This window comes from Camelus ferus, chromosome 33 (assembly GCF_009834535.1).
Source record: "Camelus ferus isolate YT-003-E chromosome 33, BCGSAC_Cfer_1.0, whole genome shotgun sequence".
Classification (NCBI taxonomy): domain Eukaryota; kingdom Metazoa; phylum Chordata; class Mammalia; order Artiodactyla; family Camelidae; genus Camelus; species Camelus ferus.
The window spans coordinates 7,011,989-7,033,156 of NC_045728.1; the positions used below are offsets into that span (position 1 = coordinate 7,011,989).

The following is a 21,168-nucleotide window of genomic DNA, read 5'->3' on the forward strand; positions in this document are numbered from 1 at the left end:
GTGTACGTCGTAAGGCTAACGTAAGAATAATGCCACATACAATAAGGCGAGGTAAGGATAAACGAAAACGTGATGTTATTACAACTAGTGCTTCGGGTTAGGTTCCCTCTAGGAAGGCTGTTAGGGATCCTTAAAATTCCTGAGCGTGACCCCCTCACCGAGGCCTAATCTGACTTGCCCCCCAAATCCCGCGGTCCTTCGGAGCCAGTAGGTCGGGGACTGAGATGCCTATCAGACTCCGGAACAGGCACTGACGTCTAGACTGCAGAACACATCGCCACACCTAAAATTGGGAGAGGGGGTTGCCTGGACCTCTGCCTCAAAGCCCGGCTGTGCTGTCTCCGTGGTAACAGCGAAGAAAGCCGGGAGAGCAGCTCTCTTCGGCGCAACTGCCCGCCCTCAGGCTAGACTGACCAATGGTCCCGTGAGTTACCTGAGGCTGGTGTGATTGACAACGGGATGGGGCGAGCTTGGGGAGCCTGGACTGCCTCTATCCAATCGAATTTGAGGACCGACCGGCACCGACCAATCGGGTCGTAACTGAAGGCGTCGTGCCCACCCACCACGCTCTGCGTTGCCTGGAGCCGCGGCGCCCGTAAGCAAATGAAGGGGAAGTTGGGCGTTGAAAGAGCGGCGCTGATTAGCGAATATGGAATCGCCTGATGAAAGCCCACTTGTGATTCGCTCTAAGTAGACTAAAGCCCCTGTGGGCTGGAACTGGCCGGACTGAGAGGTGTGAGTAGGGGACCCGGGAGAGGGGAAGCCAGGTGTAGCGGGTGGAGGTGAGGAAAGAGGGGGCGGCTGCTGAGAGGAGAGAATGGTGGGGCCTGGGGCTGAAGAGGCTGGAGGAAAGCGTGGGCGAATGGCGGTGCGGGGCCCTCTCAGGCTGGACCGCAGGCCCGGCGGTCAACTTGCTGGCAGAGAAGGAAGGCATGTTTTATTTTTCATGCTCCTAAGAAAACGAAATGTCAGTGTCTGATTCGAAATACCCCACGACCCGTAACCTTAATCTCTCTCCCAGCTATTGGGAGGTAGCCGGGCGAACATTCTGAAGATGAGACCTGGGGGCCCCGGGTTGAATCAGCAACAGGGCAGGGAAAAGAAGCTGGATTCCCACTTCCTGGCGGGTTCAGACTCAACGGTGGAGCGTGAAGTGCTGCCTCCTGGCAGCCCCGGGTGGTAGAGTTGACGGACAGACAGTCGCTGCACTTTCAAATCGAAAGAGCACCCAGGAAAAAGTGTGGGAGGATGATGGAATCTGGATCCATTGATCCTCTTTTCAATCAGTGCTTTAAGAGATGATGCCACGTCGATGGCATTTTGGTAGCTTAGCAGTTGATTTTTCCCAGACTTGCATTTTCTTCCATTACAAAGAGGCATTATCCTAATATTTAAAAATTCAAACCATAATGAAGTGTTTAGAGTAGGGAAAAAAAGTATGAAAGATGCTCCCCAATTAATTTTGAAGGTTTGGAACAGCTATAGAGGAAAATGAAAAGGAATCCTCCAGAAGGGCAGTTCACTCTTGTAACCCACTGTTTTGTTTTTTCTTTCTTTCTTTAAGATTTACTTTTTAATGCAGTAACTTTGGTTTATAACATTATATAAGTTTTATGGGTACAACAGTGAACGTCCACTTCCCCTATGCCCTACAGTGTGCTCTCCAGCAAAAATTTAGTTTCCATCCATCACCAAACGGTGGATCCCCTTTACCTGTTTTGCTCCCTCCCACCTTCCCCACTGATAACCACTACCCTGTTCTCCATATCTACCTCTTTGTTTGGGTTTGTTCATTTTTGTTTGTTTATTCCACATGAGTGGAATCACACGGTATTTGTCTTTCTCCATCTGACTTATTTCACTTAGCATAATACCCTCAAGATCTATCCATGTTGTTGCAAATGTCAAGATTTCATCTTTTTAATGGCTCAGTAGTATTCCATTGTGTGTGTATATGCAACTTCTTTATCTGTTCATCTGTTGATGGGCACTTAGGTTGTTTCCATATCTTGGACATTGTAAATAATGCGATGAACATAGGGTTGCATGTGTCTTTTCAAATTAGTGTTTTCATATTCTTTGGCTAAATACCCAGAAGTGGGTAAGCTGGTAGTTGTATTCTTAACTTCTTGAGGAATCTCCATACTGTCTCCCATAGTAGCTGCCCCAGTTTACATTCCCACCAACAGTATATGAGGGTTCCCTGTTCTCCACATCCTCACTAACACTTTGTAACCCACAGTTTTCTGCTGCTTTCAAGGGCTTGAATCTAAAAATCAGGGGGTGGGTGAGACATCCATCTCCCACTACCAGTATCACTGGGGCCACACTACCCTCCATGGAATCCACATTTGTACTGGACTAATCAACTGGTAATGGTTAGTAGTATTCTCACACGTGATTGACTGATGGGCAGTGTATTTTTAATCCAGTAGGCTGCATGTGCAGGGGTCAGTACCTTAATGTACCCATTTTCTGAGAACTCAGTGTAAGTATATGTAGAACCAACCGTTAAATGAATGCAGAATGCACCACACATACCTCCAAAAAGTTTTGGACAAACTCTTTCCAAAGAAAGACCTCCAGCATGAGTACAGAGAGGGGAAACTTGGCCCTGTGGTTCCTCTCATTGTCAGCTGCCAAACAGGGTGTTCAAATTTAGACAGGTTATTTTTTTTCCGAATCCAGTCTACCTGCTTTAAATTCCACAGACGTTAAATAAATGGACTTACTTTGGAAACCAGGTTAGCTAGACCATCAGTTCTCAAAGAAGGTTTGAAAATGCCCTGGGTGTTAAATAAAAACACTGTCATTCTTTTTTTTTAAGTAAAAATATACTCAGTAATTTAGCTATTCCAATAAGGTAAATAATCACAAGTATTCCCACACTGAATTCACAAGATAAAGTGATTAGATGTTCACTCCATCCCACAACAGCCCTCTATACTGCATCCAACCCTTCCTTTCCACGCTCGGTAAGAAAATGTATGGTTTGGTTATAAAGTGATGAACTTCATTCTTATAAGAGCTTAGGGGTATTCATCTCATTACTTTAAAGCCATACCATCTATGGAACCCAGTGTCACGTGAACTTTTAAGTTTCTATGGAGGATTGAAGGACAGTGTTTCTAATGATACCAGCTTCAACTACCATTCGCCCTGTATTCTAGGTGGTAGAGTCAGTCCAAGTCTTACAGGTAATTTGTCTAATATCTAGCAGCAACTAAGCTCAACTGGTTATCTTGTTAAGGGCAGTACTATTGGCTCAGCCAACCAAAGAGGAAACCTGCGTCTTCTCTAATGCCGTCCTCCTAAGCACCTTTCCGTTCCCACAGCTACGATGAAGCCCAGACCCTCATCCTCTCTCATCTGGAGGATTGCAATCATCTCCTAATTGGTGACCAATCTCTCTTCTCTGATCTCAATTCATATGCACCCTGCCACCAATGACCTCTTTAAAACTCAAGAATCATCTCAAAAATTTCAGAAATAGTGAATATTACACTGAGTGTTTTACCAAATACCTACACCCTATCAGCTAGGTTAATAAACATGAACATTTTGGCACATCTGCTTAAGTTTTTTTTTTTTTTGTAAAGAAATAAAACATCACAGATTTAGTTCAGATCTTGTTGTTCTCTTTCCTGGCCCCATTCCCCTTCCTTCCAACCTCCCCAGAGACAGACACTCTTCTGAAATTGTTGTGTATCATTCACACCCATGCTTTCATATCTTTACTATCTATGTGTACCTCGTATTACTATTCATATATTTTTTAATTTTAAAAATACAAGTAGTAGACTACTGTGGGCTCCATTCTGCAGCTTGCTTTTAGACTCAGTATTATTTTTGAGATACATTCTAGGTACAGCTAGATCAGGTTTGTTCATTTTAAGTGTTCATTATAAGTATATAATACCCATTCCCTTACTGATGGGCATTTAGGTTTTTTTCGGCTGTTTCGTTGTTATGACCATCTTTGTACATGTCTCTTTCTGCCAGAGTTTCTCTAGGACAGTGGTTCTTCAAGGGGATGTTACTGCCCCTCTGGTCACTTTGGAATTCGTGAGGGCATCTTGGGTTATTATTGTGATTTTGGAGGTGAGGCCAGGTTTACAAAGCAGGGCTGGGGGTGCTAGATGTCCTGCAATAGGCTGGACAGCCCCCGACAGTGAAGAACTGTCCTTCATCCTGCACAACTTTTGAGCGTCTCACAGGATACTTACGTGTAACACGAGCCTAGAACCTAACTCCATTTTTTGTATAAACATAATGTATTTTTTGGCACAGTTTAATATAGTAAAATTTCCAGGAATACAAGTCTAATGTAAATCAAGGGGAAATCATATTTGTGGCTTGGAACTTTAACAAGTGTTGTTCATTGCCCTAGAAAACCAGAGAACTGAAGGCAGCCCAGCTCGTGGTATTTGAGTCGCGGTACAACACACCTGCACCAGCCTGCGTTTGTAGCTTTTGCGTTCAGGGTGATTCTAAGTTTAGCTGAAAGCATCTGAGTGCTGTACTTCATTACGTATGCTGGTGTAGTCAGCCCGAACATTTGTATACTTAAACATATGTTGTTTTATTATGAATCACTTTCCATTTAAAATTGGCTTCTATGACAAAAAGGAGAAGGTCTAGTTTTATTGTTTTCTGATTGGATCACCATTTGTCCCAGCATTATCTGCGAAACCCTTTACCCAATGAATCATAAAGTCAGCTCTGTCCTGTGCAAAGTTTTCTCATCAACGCACGGATCTGTTTTTCTGGGTTCTCAATTTTATTCCACTGGTCCATGCATCTTTATGCCACCATCACACTGTTTTAATTACCTTCATTTTATAATGTGTCTTGTGGCAGTTGGTAACATGAAAGGCAAGTTTCCATCCCAGTTCTCAGAATTTGTGTTCATTATTCTTGGGCGCTTGCTCTCCCATGCAAATTTAGGATCCATTTTCAGGTTCCACAAAAAATTATTTTTAGATTTTGCTTAGAGTTGCATTGAACTGCTAGATTAAGGAAAATTGAGATGCTTCAGTATTGAGTCATCCCATCCATCCAGGAACATAGGTCATTTCTCTATTCAGGCCTTTCAAAAATATGTATCTTCAAATACAGTTTTATAACTTTTGCTATAAAAACCTTCACACCTTTTGTTGGACTTATTCCTACTTACACATGTATGCATATTCATACACACATCTTTTTATCACAGAAGTTTTAAATATATTCAAAAGTATAGAAAATAGTACAGCAGACACCCATGTGCTCACCATCCAGCTTCAAGCAATTAACTCATGACCAGTCTTGTTTCACATTAGCCCCCTTCTTCTCTGCCCCAGATAATTATGAAGTTCCGAGACATCGTTTTCTGTTATCTGTGTTGTTTGTGTGTGTTTGTGTCTATCTGTATAACAAAAATAATCTTTTAGCAGGATAAACACAATACCATCACATTTTTTAAAAAAATATATATTTTTCACTTAAAAAATTAAACAGCAGTTCCCTTATATCATCAAATAACCAGTACTGCTCAGATTTCCCCAGTCATCTCATAGAAGGTTTTTGATAGTTGATTTGTTTGAATCAGGACCCAAACAAAGCCCATATATTATGTCTGGCTGATATGTCTCTTCAGACTTTCTTTGAAGTAAACATTTTGAGAAAAAAAAAGTATAACACATACAGGAAAGTATACAAATCAGCAGTATACAGCTAGATACAATTTTTAAAAATTAACAAAGTCATGTAACCAACACCCAGATGAAGAAACAAAATTTCACAAGCACCCCAGAACCCCCTTCATGCCCCCACCAGTCACTACTTTCTACAAGGTAACTACACTCCTGAGTTTTAACCCCAAAATTAGTTTGACCTTTTTTTGAGCGTCATGTACATCGAATTATATATACAGTATGAACTCTTGTGTCTAGCTTTTTACACTCTGTATTTGTGAAACTCATCCACGTTGCTGGGCACAGTTGTAGTTCATTTTTGCTGCTTTATATTATTGTATGAATGAATAGATTTTATGTCTAATACCCCACTTTCTCTATTCGATTGATGGATATTTAGGTTGTTTCAGTCTTTCACTGTTTGAAATAGGGCTGCAGTGAACTACAAGTTACTAAAAGAGCTTATGTGTACGTGTCTGTTGGGAACACACCCAGGAAGACAAGACCTGGGTCTAGGGTTCGTGTGTAATCAGCTTTATGCAATTTTGCCAAATAGTCTCCAAAGCAGTAGTGACCACTTACACGCCCAGCAGCAGTGTCTGAGGTTTCAGTTACCCCTCGTCTGTGTCAACACCTGACATTGCCTGTCATTTTCATTGTAGCCATGCTGGTAGGCGTCTAGAGTACTGCATTTCGGTTTTTCACTTGCAGTTTTGTGATCACTCATGAAGCCGAGCACCTCTTCAGATATTCATTGGCCATTTTTATAGCCTCTTTGTCAAGTATTTATTCTTAGGTGCTTGATTGATCAGTTTCTGAGAGACGTATATTAAAAAATCTCCCACTAAATTTATGAGGTTTTCCACTTACTGCAGAGATGCTATCGATTTTGGCTTTACGTATTTTGAGGCTTTGTTTTAGGCTTATTTGTTGTGAGTTGTAGCTTTTTGTTAAATTATTCCTTTTGTGACTGTCATTATTAATATATTTAAAAGCTTTACATTCTGTTTTGCTTGATACTAACATTGCTTCATCAAGCTATATTTTATTTTGTTTTGCTTTGCTTGTTTTTTTTAAATTGTGGTTAAAAAAAACCCCACATATGTAAAATTTACTATCTTAACCATTTTTAAGTGTTCAGTTCAGTAGTGTTAAGTATATTCACATGGTTGTGCAACAGATCTCTAGGAAACTTTCATCTTGCAAAACTGAAGCTCTGTGTTCATTGAACAACTTCCCCTTTCCCCTCTTCCCCTTCTTTTTGTTTTGTTAGTGTTTGCTTTGTATGTCTTTTTCAATTTCTTTCTTTTCAGCCTCTCTCTCATTTTGCTTTCTGTGCGGCTTTTATAAAGAGCTATTTCTAAAAAGATCTAATATGAGAATCTCTTCTAAGATTCAAGTGTAGACTGCCTGCATTCACTATGATTACTGTTGTATTTGGGTTTATCTTTACAATCTTATTTTGTATTTTCCTTTGTTTCTTTCCACTCCTGACTTCTGCTTTCTTCCTTTATTTTTTTCACTCTCCTAGAATGGAAGGTATTCATCCTATTTCTGTTAATTGGTGTTCACCTATGTGTTTTTTAACTTGCAGTATTTAGCCTAAGAAAACCTATGGGTAATCATTAACGCTTACCTCCTCAGAGCAAAATAATAGTAATAACTCTCACCTCCTCAGAGCAAAATTAAGTTTGAGCTGTCCTTCCTCATCTTCCACTTAACTCTTGACAGATATTTTAGTTCTCCCTTGTTTTTAACTCGTCAAAAAATTAGTCACTATCATTACGGAAGTCTTACTGTCAGTATGTCCCAGTATTTTTCTCACCATCCCTCCCTACATACCACTTCTTTCTTGGTTCATTTTCCTTCTTGGTGAAGTATGTCCATGAGAGGTGAGCTCCATCCCAGCCTTCGTCTGAAGACTTTGTTATTTTATACTCACTCTAGTGGGAGCCTTGCACGCTGACCTCCCTACAGAGAGGGTTCTGTTTGTTTCCACCAGAATCCTACGGGCTTCTCGCTTTTAGTCTAGGTTCATGTTAACGTTACTACTTGGGATTCCCATGCCACATCGACAGTGTGACTTGAACCCCTCTCCTGTAGGGGATGCAGATTTCTCCTGGGTTATTCTCTTCTCCACCCAAGTCAGCAGCAGATGTTTTAGTCCGTATTTCAAAGACAAGTGAGCTGTCTCAGAGCCTGTTGTCATGCCTTGTTCTCAGGTCAAGATCTCTGTGCCGTGGGTCTGAGACCTCATCTGTCCAGGAGAGGACCACTCCTGAGGTTTGTACCTGGTTCCAGGAATCTGCTGCTGCTCACTATGCAGGCTTTGAGTGACATTTTTGACTACAGCATTAAAGATTTCTGTTTATGGCTTTCAAGCTCCCCTGTGTATTAAATTCTTTTTGTTCTATTTGAGTAAGCATTTCTACATGTTTGCTGTCGTGTGAGGTCCTTCCCCGGTCAGCTGTCCAGTGTATTGACCAGAATTGACATTCCTCTGTTTCTAAAATTAGATACGATCCTGTCACTCCTTCACTTGACTTCTGTGGACTTGCCAGCACTGCTTCATTTATTCATCCAACAAATATTTATTGCTGATAATCTCTGTGGAAAGAACTGGGGAGATCTGTAGTGAGCAAGACAGAAGGTCTCTGCCCTCTTGGAAGTTTACCATTCTAGCTGGAGAGACAAAGTAAGCCTGTGAACAACACCAAAATGTAAACCAAAGTTTGTGACATGAGCTCTGAAGGAAATAGAGTGAATACAGGTTCCTTTAGCTAGGACAGTCAGAGATGGCATCTGAGAGGCTACATCTAAAGCTGGATCAGAAGGATGAGGAGAAGTCAGCCCTGCAGATAGTAGACGGCTTGTCTGGGGGCAGGGTTTAATTCCAGGCAGTGGGAACAGCAGGTACAAGGACCTGGAGGTGGGAGAACCCTTGGTGTGTTGAGTTACTGACAACACCATTGTGCTCTAAGGAGGGGAGAATGGGCCAGAGGTGGTCGGGGGTGGTAGGGGGCACCCATCTGCTGCCATCCCCTGTCTGCCCCGCCCCCCCCTTACTCTGTCCTCTGGCCCCACCTTTTCTCTCCCAAATGGGCCCATGCAAAGCTACCTCCTTTATAAAGCCTTTCTCACATCTCAACTCCCATCACACTTTGTTTTTTTTACTTACCAGAATAGAGAGTTCGAGATTTGCAGATACTAACTACTGTAACAAGTTTATACTGTGCAGCACAGAGAACTACATCAGTATCTTGTAGTAACCTATCATGAAAAAGAATATGAAAACAAATATATGCATGTTCATGTATGACTGAAACTTTATGCTGTGCACCAGAAATTGACACAACATTGTAAACTGTCTATACTTCAATAAAAAACAAACCGAAAAGATTTTGAAAAAGAATGGAGAGTGGTCTACATGACAGTGTTCTCCAATAAGTCTTAACCCTCTGTTGGAAGAAATGTCTCATTTACCTCTGTGCTCCCAGCTTGTAGCACAAAGCTCTGCTCGGTAGACACAAAATCAGTGGTGACTGAAAAAAATGTGATTTTTTTGTTGGTTTTTTTAGTGGTTTATACTTAGGACTTACTTTCCAATATTTTTATAGCAGGACTTCTTATGGATAATAAGTTTTTGGTATTTAAGCCATCAGGGTAAAGAAAACCATCAGCTTGAGGAGGAATTTGTTTGGCTGAAGGCTCAAGACTTGCCTCTGATGCATATAGGGAAAACCAGGGGAGATACTGTGGTATGACATTACCCTGGAGAGGGTGGAATAGTGGCCCCAAAAAGGACATATCCACATCCTAACCCCTGGAACTTGTGAATGTGACCTTATTTGGGAAAAGGCTCTTTGCAGATATAATTAAGTTAAGGATCTTGAGATCACGAAGGATCATCTGGGTGGAGCCAAATCCAATTAGCAGATGTTAATACTGTCCCATCACATGATCCCTCAGTTACCTCTTCTGTAACCTGGATATGATCATACCTACCTCAGAAGCTCAGGGCCATGACTGAATGAGATGTATTTGTAAGGTGCTCAACACAAGTGAATGTTCAAAAATAGTGATGGCTTTTCTTCTCCAGGGACTGAGAGTTTGCCTCCTTTTAAGAATAAAAAATCAGCAAAAGAGTGGGCCATTTGTGTCTCGTGACTGTCCAGTGAGTCACAGCTCACACCACAGACTTAACCTGAGAGGGCCCTGGGACTCTTGGGTCCCGACGCCTCTTGCAGCCCTTGGGAAGTCCAGCTTCTGGATTGTGGGAAGAGAAACCAGAACTCAGATGCCAAACCTGAACTGACCCACACGGAGCAGAAAGCCGCTGCTCAGTCCTCACCAAGGAGAAAGGTGTGGGCTCTAAATTTCTGATTCCGATTAAGGGACTCAGCCTTCCCAAAGACCTGTACTGATGAATCCTCCAATCATCAAAAATCCCCCAGAATTGATCAGGACTTTCTATGTTTGTCTGAATGCCCTTAGGAGACCCAGGAGCACGCCTAAGTCGGATGGTACCCGGGACAGCTCATCGCACCGGTCACCTGCCTGTCTCCACGCATGGCCGGCACCGTGCTGGGCGTGGGGGCCGGCGTGTTCCTCCTTGCCCTGCTCTGGGTGTCGGTGCTGCTGCTGTGTGTGCTGTTGTCCAGAGCCTCCGGGGTAGCTAGGTAAGGCCTTCTTGCCAGCTGGGAGTCCCAGGTAAAAGCAATTAGAAGCGAAATCGCTGACGCTTGTGAAGCATTGAGGATTCAGAAGCTCGTTGTTGTAATTACTGGCAGTTGGAATGAGTTGCATTTTAACCTCTTATCATAAGCACTCGCTGTGTTATTTGTGCTCGGAAGCAGAGGTGGGAGGAGAGGGAGGTGGTATCTGTCAGCTCTCAGTGCAGAGATGGAGACACAAGAGATGAAAGGAGGATCTGTTTTCGCTGCCTAAAGAGCGTCTCGGGGGTGTGCGTGTGCGTGTTTCTTGATTGTTCAGAAAGGAGGATTTGTTTTCGCTGCCTAAAGAGCGTCTCGGGGGTGTGCGTGTTTCTTGATTGTTCAGATTTATGGCAGGTGCTCGGACCAGTCCCCAGGGCTCTAGACCTGGGCCCGGGGACACTGAGGAGGCTCTGGGTGACTTGGGCGGGCACCCTGTTAGGTGCCACACACTGACTCTGAGAACACCACAGAGTCGCACCCTCTGGCTGGATAATGCGGGTGCAAAGCAGCAAGTTACATAATTTACGAAAGTATTCTTGGTTCAAGGCCCCGCAGTGGGGGTGGGGGAAGGCTGCTTCTGTTTTTCCTGATTATGACCATGCAGAGGCAAAAATGAAAACTCCCAATTCCCATTCTTAGGAATTTGGAACTACCAGGGGTAAACAGGAGCGCATCCCGCTGGTACCTGTCTGGGAGGAAGGGCGTTGGGATGAAGAGGAAACATTTCTCAATGCCCTGGGCCACATGGGCAGTGCAGGAGGCACCGTTAAGGGACTGGAGGAGAATATTGATCCCAGGGCAGGGCCAGTCCCGGCCTGACTGATTAGAGAGGAAACTAAACAGTGCTTTTAACCCTCTTTCGACCCCAGGTTCTCTGTCATTTTCGTGTTCCTCGGGGCTCTGATCGTCACCGCTGTCCTGTTGCTCTTACCCCGAGCCAGCGAATTCCCAGCCCCCGAGGCTGAGATGAAGGTAAAACCGTAAGATTTGTTTTGCCTCCTTAGTTGTAATTCTTCTTTCTCTTGGACTAGACCTGCGTCCTGCCCACCACGGTCCCTGATGCCAGGTGGGCAGAGATGTGTTAGAACAATTGGAAAGTTGACACCTGAAGGGGTGGGGGGAAGCTCAGAGGGAGTTTTAAGGAGTCCCCCTCCCCGCCCCCAGGAAGAGCACCTGCTTCTGATGCTCACGTGCAGCACTGCCCACAACTCTTTGCCTGATTTGGTCTCATCTCCGCTTTGCATCAAGTGGAAAGAGCAGTGCGTCCAGAAGCCACGTCGCCTCTGGGGCTGGGGAAGAGCCTGTCCTGAGTGAGAGAGTCCCGCCCCCGAGGCCTCAGCACAGAAACTGATCCCCACCCACACGTACGCAGGGCCCTCAGATGCCAAATGACACGCTTTTCCATCCCCACGTGTTTGACTTTTCCACTTGTGAAGTGGAGGGAGTACTTTCCATAGGGAAGAGCCGGCGGGTGGGGCGGGAAGCAGAAGTTGTAGAGATAGTTGCATTTAATACTAATAGGTCTTTAGGGAAGTTCCTTTGGTCCTTGTTTCCAGAACCACATCTCCCAGCACCTACCTGTCTGAATGGATTTTTCTTGTCTCTCTCATAGACCACCCCCCAGTCTGGTTCATTCCTGAGTGGGGCTCTGGCTTTGCCATGCACATCTGGTCTCAGACCCCTATGATCGTGATAATGGTCTTGACTTCCTGTGTCCCATTACTCCTTCTAGCAGCTTCTTTCCTCCATTTTAATTTTTTAAGTTGTGATGATGGCAGTAGCTAACATCTTTTAAGGCATCCCTGTGTGCCAGGTTCTGTGCTAAGCACGTTATTTACATGGTCTCATTTAAACCTCAGGACAACCCTAAGTGGCATGAAATAGGTACTATTAGTATCCCCATTTTATAGGTAAGGCCACCGAGGCCAGAAGAGATTAAGGTAACTTGCCAAGATCAGACAGTATAGGAAGAGGCAGAGCAAGGATTCAGGCTGAGGTCTGTCTTTAAAACCTTCATCGTTGGGGACTCAACAGAATCCTAGGGAACATCACAGAGTTCATAGGTGACTATTTAGACAGCAGTACACAAAATTATATAACTTCTGAACTAAAATCAGCACACATTTCCAATTCTATCTAGGACTAACCATGGCAAGAGGGAGGAAATTCGTTCTGAAAATTCCACGGGAAATTCTTACCACACAAAGTTAAGGAATTTTTTTCACACATGCCAGGGTTTTTGGTCAGCAGTTGAAAACCACCCTGACCATCTCAGGACCGTGTGTGAGATCTAGGGTGAAGACTCCCACCCTGGTCTCCCAGTCTGGCAGGGGAAGAACAGTGAAGGCCGTGCATTTCCAGATCCCTGCAGATGTGAACGCTGGGAGAAGGGCACAGAGCAAGCGCTGTTTGGAAATCCATCCCTGTGTCCTCTATTGCAGGAGTTTCAGACTCAGGAGAGCAGAATGGGCTTTGAGCAAAATCCATTCGTCAGCACGGCCAGCAGGACTGGCGTTCTCATTTTCATGTTTTGAGCACCAGCCCCTGCAGCCGCCCGGCTCAACATAGTATCAATAATACATGGCCTGGGCCTGCCGCACCCAAGGCCTGCTAATTGGCTAATTAAAAGGGGAACCTTGTTGAATGAGCAAACATGGAGCCCGAGAGAGACTTGTTCAGTGCTGGAGCCAAGGTCAAAGTCATGTCAAAGCTGTCTTATCACATTGACCTTTGTTGTAAGTTGGCTGTTGGGGTAACCTCCGGAGTAGCCCTTTGCTTCTTGGCAAATCTGGGGCTCAGTGATCACAGCAGAGCTTGGACTCGACAAGGTGGATCCACCACTGCTGTAACAAATTACCACAGACTTAGTGACTTGCAACACAAATGCACTGTCTTCTAGTTCTGTCGGGTAGAAGTCCAAAATCAGCCTCACTGGACCAAAATCAAGGAGTTGGCAGGGCTGTCTTCCTTTCTGGAGGTTCTGGGGAAGAGTCTGTCTCCCCGCCCTTTCCTGCTGCTAGAGGCCACCCTTGGCCCATGGCCCCTTTGCTCCGTCTTCAGAGCCAGCAGAGTAGTCTCTCAACACCACCTCCATCCTCACAGCCCTACCTCTGACCCTCCCCCCTGCCTCCCTCTAGCACTTGTAAGGACACTTGTGATGACACTGGGCCACCTGGGTAGACACACCAAGCCAGTCCTCCTACTTTAAGGTCAGTTGATGAACAAAACTTTCATTCCGCCTACAACCTTAATTCCCTTCTGTCATGTAATTTAACACATTCACAGTTTCTGGAGATGTGGATGTGGGCATTTTAGAGCCAGATTCTGTGACCACAGTCACCTTTCAGGTACTTTGGGTTCCCTTTAGGAGCTGGGTTCTGAAAGCTTCTGGACTTGCAATGTCTCCAGTCACTTGCTTTGTGCTGCTCCATTAAGTCTGTAGATTAAAATGGTTTTTCCTGCTGCCATTTGGACCCAAGGAAAAGAGAGCTCTGGCAGTGAACAGTGGACAAGTGGGTAGAGTCAATACCAGTTGTAAGTATTTGTCAGCAAAGACCAGCTGTTCCGGGGCCTCAAGTATGACTGGTTGCCAGGCAACCAGCTATATGATTTGGGGCAAGTTACTTATCCTCTTAGTGATTCAGTGTCTCAGGTAAATGGCCTGGAATTCGGGGTTATGAACGTTAGGGTTCAGAACTCTTCTGATGAAAATTTTAGAGTCACTTATTTTATTTTGAAAATGACCCCTCCTGATTGGCAATGGATTGATGATTTAAGGGTTTGAATCTTGGATATGTGGGGTTTATTATACAGTTGTATTTTTTATATGTATTCAAAATTCTCCAGAATGGAAAGTTAACAGCAACAAGATGATCCTTCCTAAGACCAAGTGAGCAAGCTTCTCGTTCACGCCTGCAGATGACTGACTCCACAATGTGACAGACCTCGTCCAGGGTCTCCAGAATGCTTATGAACTGCCCACATTGAGCCATTTGTCTCCTGTACTTCACTCAGCCTTTCTTTAGCTTGTATTTCCAGCTCAGGGCATAGAGAAAAAGGTTGGTTCTTTCTTAGCCATTTACAGAGTAGACTCGGCAGAATGTTGCTGGAAGTTACAAACGTGGACATTCTCTGAGCCCATTCATCTGAGATTTCAGATGAGCACAGCCAGGATGTGGAAATGATAGTAGTTTCATTTTTGATGTTTCTTTCTCCAGATTGTGGATGCCTTTTTCATCGGCCGCTATGTCCTGCTGGCTTTCCTCACTGTTGTCTTCCTTGGAAGCCTCTTCTTGGTGCTAATCCATCACATCCTGGAACCAATCTATGCCAAACCACTGCGGTCCTACTGAGCACCCTTCAGGAAAACCAGACCCTGTCCTCTCCCTCACTTTGATGTCACTGATGAGCAGAAGGACACTGTTCAGAGCCTTGTTTTGGCAGCCTTCATACCTTAAGATCAGAGGAACATCCATCCATCACTAAGACAAACCCTGTGAGTCCTGGCTTGCAGAAACGGTTGCAAAGTTGCCCCTGGGGAGAGAGTCGCACCAGTTCAGGAGGGATATTGCTGTCTTCTTAGCCCCGGTACCTCAGGTTTTCAGTCTCTTTTGAAAGGGAAACAGCAACAGTGATTTGCTTACAGTAGATTTTCAATCAAGACATCAGTAAGTGAATTTTGGGGAAAGGAGCACTTTGGCTTCTGCTGTCCAATAGATGGAAAAACCTGGTCCTTTCTGATAACACGTAAAATTCTTAGTTACAAGGTCAAGATCATTTGAAAGGGGTAGTAGGTGCCAAAGTTCGAAAGGTAATTTTCATGTGATGACCCGGAAACGTTCAGGTGTCAGTTAGGAGCACTCTGTGCACATCACGACTCAGGGCTCTACAAGGGTAATGGTGTCCCTTCCTTCTGCTCCCAAGAAAGTCAGCAGTAGCCAGAAGACCGACTTCCACCCCAAACTCCTGGCCACAGCTTTCTGAATCTAGGGTTTCTATGTTTGGGGTTTACTCGGGGGTATGGAGATGTCGGTTGTTTGTCTTGCTGCTCTGTCTCTCTGGATTCTTTTTCTTCCAGGATTCAGTAGCCTTTGTTGCCTTATTTAGTTACTGTAAGAGCCCATTTGGGGTAACTGTCTTCTCTTTCATCTTTGTAGCTCTTTCTCCAAAGCTGGTGAGGAATGTCTATTCCTAGGGTCAGAGATACCTTATACTTTACACCTAAGCCCCCAGCTGAAGTGAAATGTGTCATTACACGGAGCGGCTCTGGGCTGGTTCCACTTTGGAAGTCTCATCCCGGCTCCCGAGAGCTGTTTGAAGAAGGATCTTCTGGCTTAAAATGAAAAGCCAGAAAAAAAATTGGAAAAAGAATTTTGATTGAGGACATGCTATATGCCAGTAGTACACTAGTCTATTTTTTTTTTAATTTTTTCACCAATGTAAATGACAGGCTTGTGTGTTAAGAACAAAAATGCATTTCATACAAAGGGTAGTTTAGCCCGACCTGCCTTCTGTTGGCCCCATAACTACCAGCAGAGGTGAAACGGATGCTAGGTTACTTTCTACCTTCATATGCAAAGTCCCCACAGGGTTGGGATAAGAAGTAGAATGCTGGGAGGCACAGCATGAATTTCACTGAGTTCTACATGGGGCGCCCTGATAACCAGTGCCGAATATGGCCCCCCTTGTTTTCACGGCCTTCCTGGGGGCGAGGCTTAGAGGGCATCCCTTAAACACGAACCACCTCATTCATGGTTCTTTGAGCGATGGTCTTAGAGCAGGTTGTGCAACCCAGAGGGGATCCCATGACAGACTGTGATGATCCCACTGTTGCGAAGTGGGGGAGGGAGGGTGAATCAGGGTTTTTATATAAGAAAACAGGTTATTTCATAGCCTCTTAAAACTGTGTCCTGACAAAAACTAAATTAGCAGGAGGCCACCCTATCCCCACAATGGAGACGTTCGTCTGATCCACTAGGTGGCGCTGTGTGTTACGCTTTAGAAGTCTCAAGCCACCAAAACACACTAGGTTAATTTTTTGACGAGTTCCTTGTGTTTCTCACTTATAAAATAGAAGTAAAGCTAACATTTTTTGCTGATGCACGGGATCTGATATTTCATCTAAAAATTAATCAAACTTACTGTAAGATGCTCAGTTATAAGGGAGTGCTCAGCCATTCATCCACACTGCACAGAGCAGTTGTCACCATTCACTCAGCGTCCACTGTGTGCCTCCTGGGGGTAAAGCATGGTTCTGCTGCAGTAAATCAGCCCAAGGATGAGACTCTGAGGAATCTAGGCTGTCTTCTTCACTCCCACCCTGGGAGAAGGGCATCCAAATCATTTAACAATATTTTAATTCTTTAAAAATTTTTTATATTTTTATTGAACTGCAGTTGATTTACAGTGTTAATTTCAGGTGTACAGCAAGGCGATTCAGCTATACATATACATACAATTATATTTTCTTCAGATTCTTTTCCATTATAGCTTATTGCAAGAAATTGAATATAGTTCCCTGTGCTGTACAGTAGGTCCTTTTGTTTATCTATTTTGTATATAATAATGTATACCTGTTAATCCCAAACTCCTATCTTATCTCTCTCCCCTCTTCTTCCCCTTTGGTAACCATAGTTTATTTTCTATGTCCGTGAGTCTATTTCTGGTTTGTAAATAAAATTTGTATCTTTTTTTAGATTCCACATATAAGTGATATCATATGATGTATGTCTTTCTCTGTCTGACTTACTTCACCTAATATGATCATCTCTAGGTCCATCTGAAATGTTTTTATGCCAACATAAACTAATCCATTTCTTGTTCTGTTCTCTAAGGCAGAAACTTTTCTATCACCTCTGTCTCATTGCCGCTGCAGGTGAAGCATTTTTGTTTTCCTTTTATTTTTATGCACGTGTAAAGAAACCTGCTGCAGTTATTTCAGATGAGAAACAGGTGGAGATTTTTAAAGTGGCGCAGTTGGTGGTGGGGCTCCAGCTTGACATCGGGCGGGATTCCTGACGTCTCGTTTCTCAGATAGTTTAAAGATCGGTTTTGACTTTCCCGACAACTCCTTATTTTTTACATTGGTTAATCCTACTTCTTCACTTTACCCACCATTCCCCTGATGCATATCCAAAAATGGTGAACGTTTCATTAAGGAATTCCGAATTGACATTTCCAGTACAAGTAACAAACATTTTATCATAACTTCCTGGCTTAAACCTTTAAGTATTTGGCTCTTACTACATAGGAGCAAGTTTCCAGCCATGGGAATTGAAACTGCATGGAAATGAATCTGGAGAAGGGTTGACGATCCTCACAGGAGCATAAAAACTCGGGCCTGGAAGGGATGTTGTAGTCCACCAAGTTTAACCTTTACTCTCTGTCTCAATAGTTGGGAATATTCTTTTCTTCCCATGCTGGAATCACAACTTTTATTATATTTAGCAAACAAGCTAGACATTTTTCTAGGTATTAACTTACGTAATCCTCATGGCAACCCTGTGCAATAAGCACTCAGCACCCCCACTTCACGGACGGGGCACAGACACAGAGGGGCGAGGTGGTTTGCTTGAGGTCACTCAGCGAGGGATTAAATAGGAGTCGGGACCTGAGGTCGGGCAGTCTAAGCTCTTAACTGCTTGATACTCTGTTGCTTCATAAGATGAAAACACAGGGAAAGGAGGGACCAAGGTAATACTGAGGAGAAGCAGCTGAGTCTAGTGGAAAATCCAGAATCTTAGGGATTGGCCAGGAATCAGGGCCAAGTTTAAAGGTCACGTGGGGCCTCAGGGACAGCATCACCGTTCACCTCTGGCTTTGGCAGGTCTCTGTGCTCTTAGACTTTGGCATCCCCCTCACCTAGAGATACTCACCCATGGGGCAGCTTGTGGATCGAGTGACCAAGGACTTACACAGCAATCTCTCTCTTCAGCACTGTTTTCTGTCTACCCAGAAAGTTTGATACTTGGGTTGGTTTTCAGAAGTGCCGGTGGAAGAATCAAGGCCACAAGCCAAAAATGTGCATATGTTTCTTGATCTCTGTCTCTAGCAGATCCCGGTGGTTGCTGTTTACTCAAGGAAAAAAAAATGTTTCCAAGTCCCTGCACTCGCACCCCAACACACACCCTCCTGTCTCAGGTTCCTGGGACCTAAGAAATGACAGCAGGGATCAAAATCGGGCCCAGAACCATAGACAGAATGAGAAAGCTCATTTTCTGGTCTTGCTCACATGCTCTGGACACTGTAGAAGGTGTGCATCAGCCCTGATCCTGCCTGCAGAGAGCTCTCGGGGTACTTACACACGTGGCAGCTATGCGGTACCTAGGTGCTCCATGGCCATCCTTCCACTTAAAAAAAAAAATCTTTGAGAATTTCTTCAGTTTTGCTGTCTTCAAATTGATATTGCCCCCATTTTACACTGGGGACATGTAATAGTTTCCTGTCACTGCTGTAACAAATCACCACAAACCGAGTAGTTCACAACAATACAAATGTATCATCTTACAGTTCTGGAGGTTGGAAATCTGAAATGGGTTTCACGAGGCTAAAATAAAGGTTTTGGAGGCTCGAGGGGAGAATCCTGTTTCCTTGCCTTTTCCAGCCATGGCCTTTCCTCTCTCTTCAAAGCCAGCATCTTCTAACCCAATACCTGACACTGCAGCCTCCCTCTTTGATTTATAAGGAGCCATGTGACTCCACTGGGCCCACCCTGACATCCCAAATAGTCTTCCCATCGCATGGTCCTTAACCACATCTGCAGAGTCTCATTTGCCATGTAAGACAACATTCACCGGTCCTGGGAATTAGGATTATGGACCTCCCTGGAGCAGGGGGCGTGATTCTGCCCCCCATCAAAGGACTGCCGCCTTGCACCCTCCCTCTCCCATCCTCCCTGCACCCCACGCCTCTGTAGACGAGGTCGGCCCCTTGAGCTGCAGTACCTGTCTAGTCCTCGGAGTGCCCACTTGACACCCATGGTGTTTCGTTTCCTTCCCCCGACTTCAGTCTTAGTGGCCGCCACCGCAGAGAGCTAAGATCTACCAAGACTGCTTCCCCTTCCTCCCCCCCCCCACTAGCCCAGCCTCCCAGTGGATCTCTAAAGTAGAAATGCAAAGAGTTACTGCTTTTTAATTACAAGGGCTGTTGTAACATCTATAAGGAAGAACACTTTAAGCTTAATTGAGACCAAATGTGAAGTTAAATTAAATGAATAACTAATTAACATAATGCTCCTGCATTAGCCCCGAGTGAGTGCCGAGGCCCAGAGAGGGGGCAGGTCCTGGGCCTCTGGGGACAGTCAGTGCCCAGAACTGCGGTGCGGCAGGGACCCTGGGCCTGGGAGACAAGTGTGCAAGGACAAGTCTCAGGGTGGGGGCCCCAAACTCTACCTCCAGCCCCAGCCCTCATGTCCGAGGCCGCCCCGAGCCCCCACAAGCCCTGTGCATCTCCGCAGCACCACACGGATCCGTTTTCCGGTCCCTGTGCCTAACGTACTGGGGGCTTGACACGTGTTCATTTTAACACCCTCCCCGTTCCTTGTTGTCCCCTCACTACCTCATCAAACTAATGGCCCAAGTCCTGCTCCTTCTTCCTTATGGATGGTCACATGTTCCTCCCACTGCCCCTGGCGTGACCCCCCTGCCAGCCCCGACCCTAAGGGCTGGACGTCGAGGTGGGTCAACGTGAGTCACCTCCCCGAGGGCTTTCTCCTGTAGTGTTTCAGCACTCCCATGGTCCTGTCTCAGCCCCTGACTAGACAAGCCCCTGAGGGCAAGGGTGCCTCTAGCCCTGAGCCGTCTCCCGTCAGAGGGCGCCTCTGAGGTCGGCAACTTTAGTACCATTTTCTAATGAGGAAAAGGCTCAAAGCGACTGGGGAGTGGTGAGGAGGGGGAAGCGGGGACCGCCAGAGTGAGCGCCCAGGGAGGTGCAACACTCCACTCGCCTCCACCCTGCTGGGGGAAGCGGCCCAGTGAGGGAACCTCGCCTCCCTGCCACACCTCCTACCTGCTACCCTCCTCAATCCCCCCTCCAACCACTCCCCATACACGGCTGAAAGCAGAAAGGCAGCCCTGGCCATGCGGGCGCTACCGTGGGATGATGGTGCCATCTGGTGGCTCTCCTGAGTGTTGCTGTCAGGTAAACATGGTGTTGAAAGAAGCGTCCGTGAACATGAAGACCTGGCCCTCCGGCTACAGCTCCACCATGGGACCTGAGGACTTGGACGGCCTGCCTGGCTTCTGCTTTCAAAGCCAGAATGCGTCTCAGGCAGACTGAGACATCCTATCTGTCACCACTGGCGTGTGTACGACTTGTTTCAACATGCAGGGATTTGTATCCAGTGAATGCACTGGTCCCCACAGGCTGGCCCTGAGGGCCATCAGTGTGGTCACGACCACCTACTCTGCACCCACCAACTGCAGGCAGCCCCAGCACACTGCCCTGTGGTCCTGGGTCACCACTCCCAGAGCTCCCACGAGCCCTGACAAGGATGGGCACAGGCGCTGTGGGTGCTGATGGGCAGCTTCAGAGGGCAGACAGAAACGCCAAGAGCCAGCCTGGCAAACCCAGGGATTTCACGGGGCAGAATAAGCACGTCGGGAACACGGGGAAGAAGAGGCCGGCTGCAGAGAGCCACAAACCACGCACAGAACAGCCGCCTGGATGCAGCCAGCAGCCCCTCCCCCCTTGCTAGTCTTGTCACCCTAGCGCCTGTGCTCAGGGTCGGTCTTCTTGCGCTGGTGCACAGTGAGCACTCAATAACCACTGGCATTTCGTTA

At 45.6% G+C, this 21,168-nt stretch overlaps 1 protein-coding gene across 5 annotated transcripts; it reads left to right on the forward strand.

The window, feature by feature from the left end:
- Positions 1-635: 635 nt before the first annotated feature.
- TMEM218 (transmembrane protein 218) lies at positions 636-16,855 on the forward strand. Of its 5 annotated transcripts, XM_032472352.1 has the most exons (7): positions 719-735; positions 7,898-7,958; positions 8,192-8,370; positions 9,775-10,037; positions 10,170-10,354; positions 11,260-11,362; positions 14,608-16,855. In XM_032472352.1, the coding sequence occupies exons 5-7, from the start codon at positions 10,245-10,247 to the stop codon at positions 14,740-14,742; spliced, it is 348 nt and encodes a 115-aa protein (XP_032328243.1). In that variant the 5' UTR covers positions 719-735; positions 7,898-7,958; positions 8,192-8,370; positions 9,775-10,037; positions 10,170-10,244; the 3' UTR covers positions 14,743-16,855. The 5 variants fall into 5 exon arrangements, with proteins under 5 accessions (XP_006174400.1, XP_014420780.1, XP_032328244.1 ...); XM_032472354.1 differs by lacking the exon at positions 9,775-10,037; XM_014565294.2 differs by lacking the exons at positions 8,192-8,370; positions 9,775-10,037 and having other exon boundaries at positions 715-735.
- The last annotated feature ends 4,313 nt before the right edge of the window (positions 16,856-21,168 follow it).

Excerpts from the sequence above, each read along its gene's own strand:
- TMEM218 (XM_006174338.3), top strand. The coding sequence starts at position 10,245 with ATGGCCGGCACCGTGCTGGGCGTGGGGGCCGGCGTGTTCCTCCTTGCC. Across the intron at positions 10,355-11,259 it reads AGAGCCTCCGGGGTAGCTAG|GTTCTCTGTCATTTTCGTGT; the intron begins GTAAGGCCTTCT and ends TTTCGACCCCAG. Across the intron at positions 11,363-14,607 it reads CCCCCGAGGCTGAGATGAAG|ATTGTGGATGCCTTTTTCAT; the intron begins GTAAAACCGTAA and ends TTCTTTCTCCAG.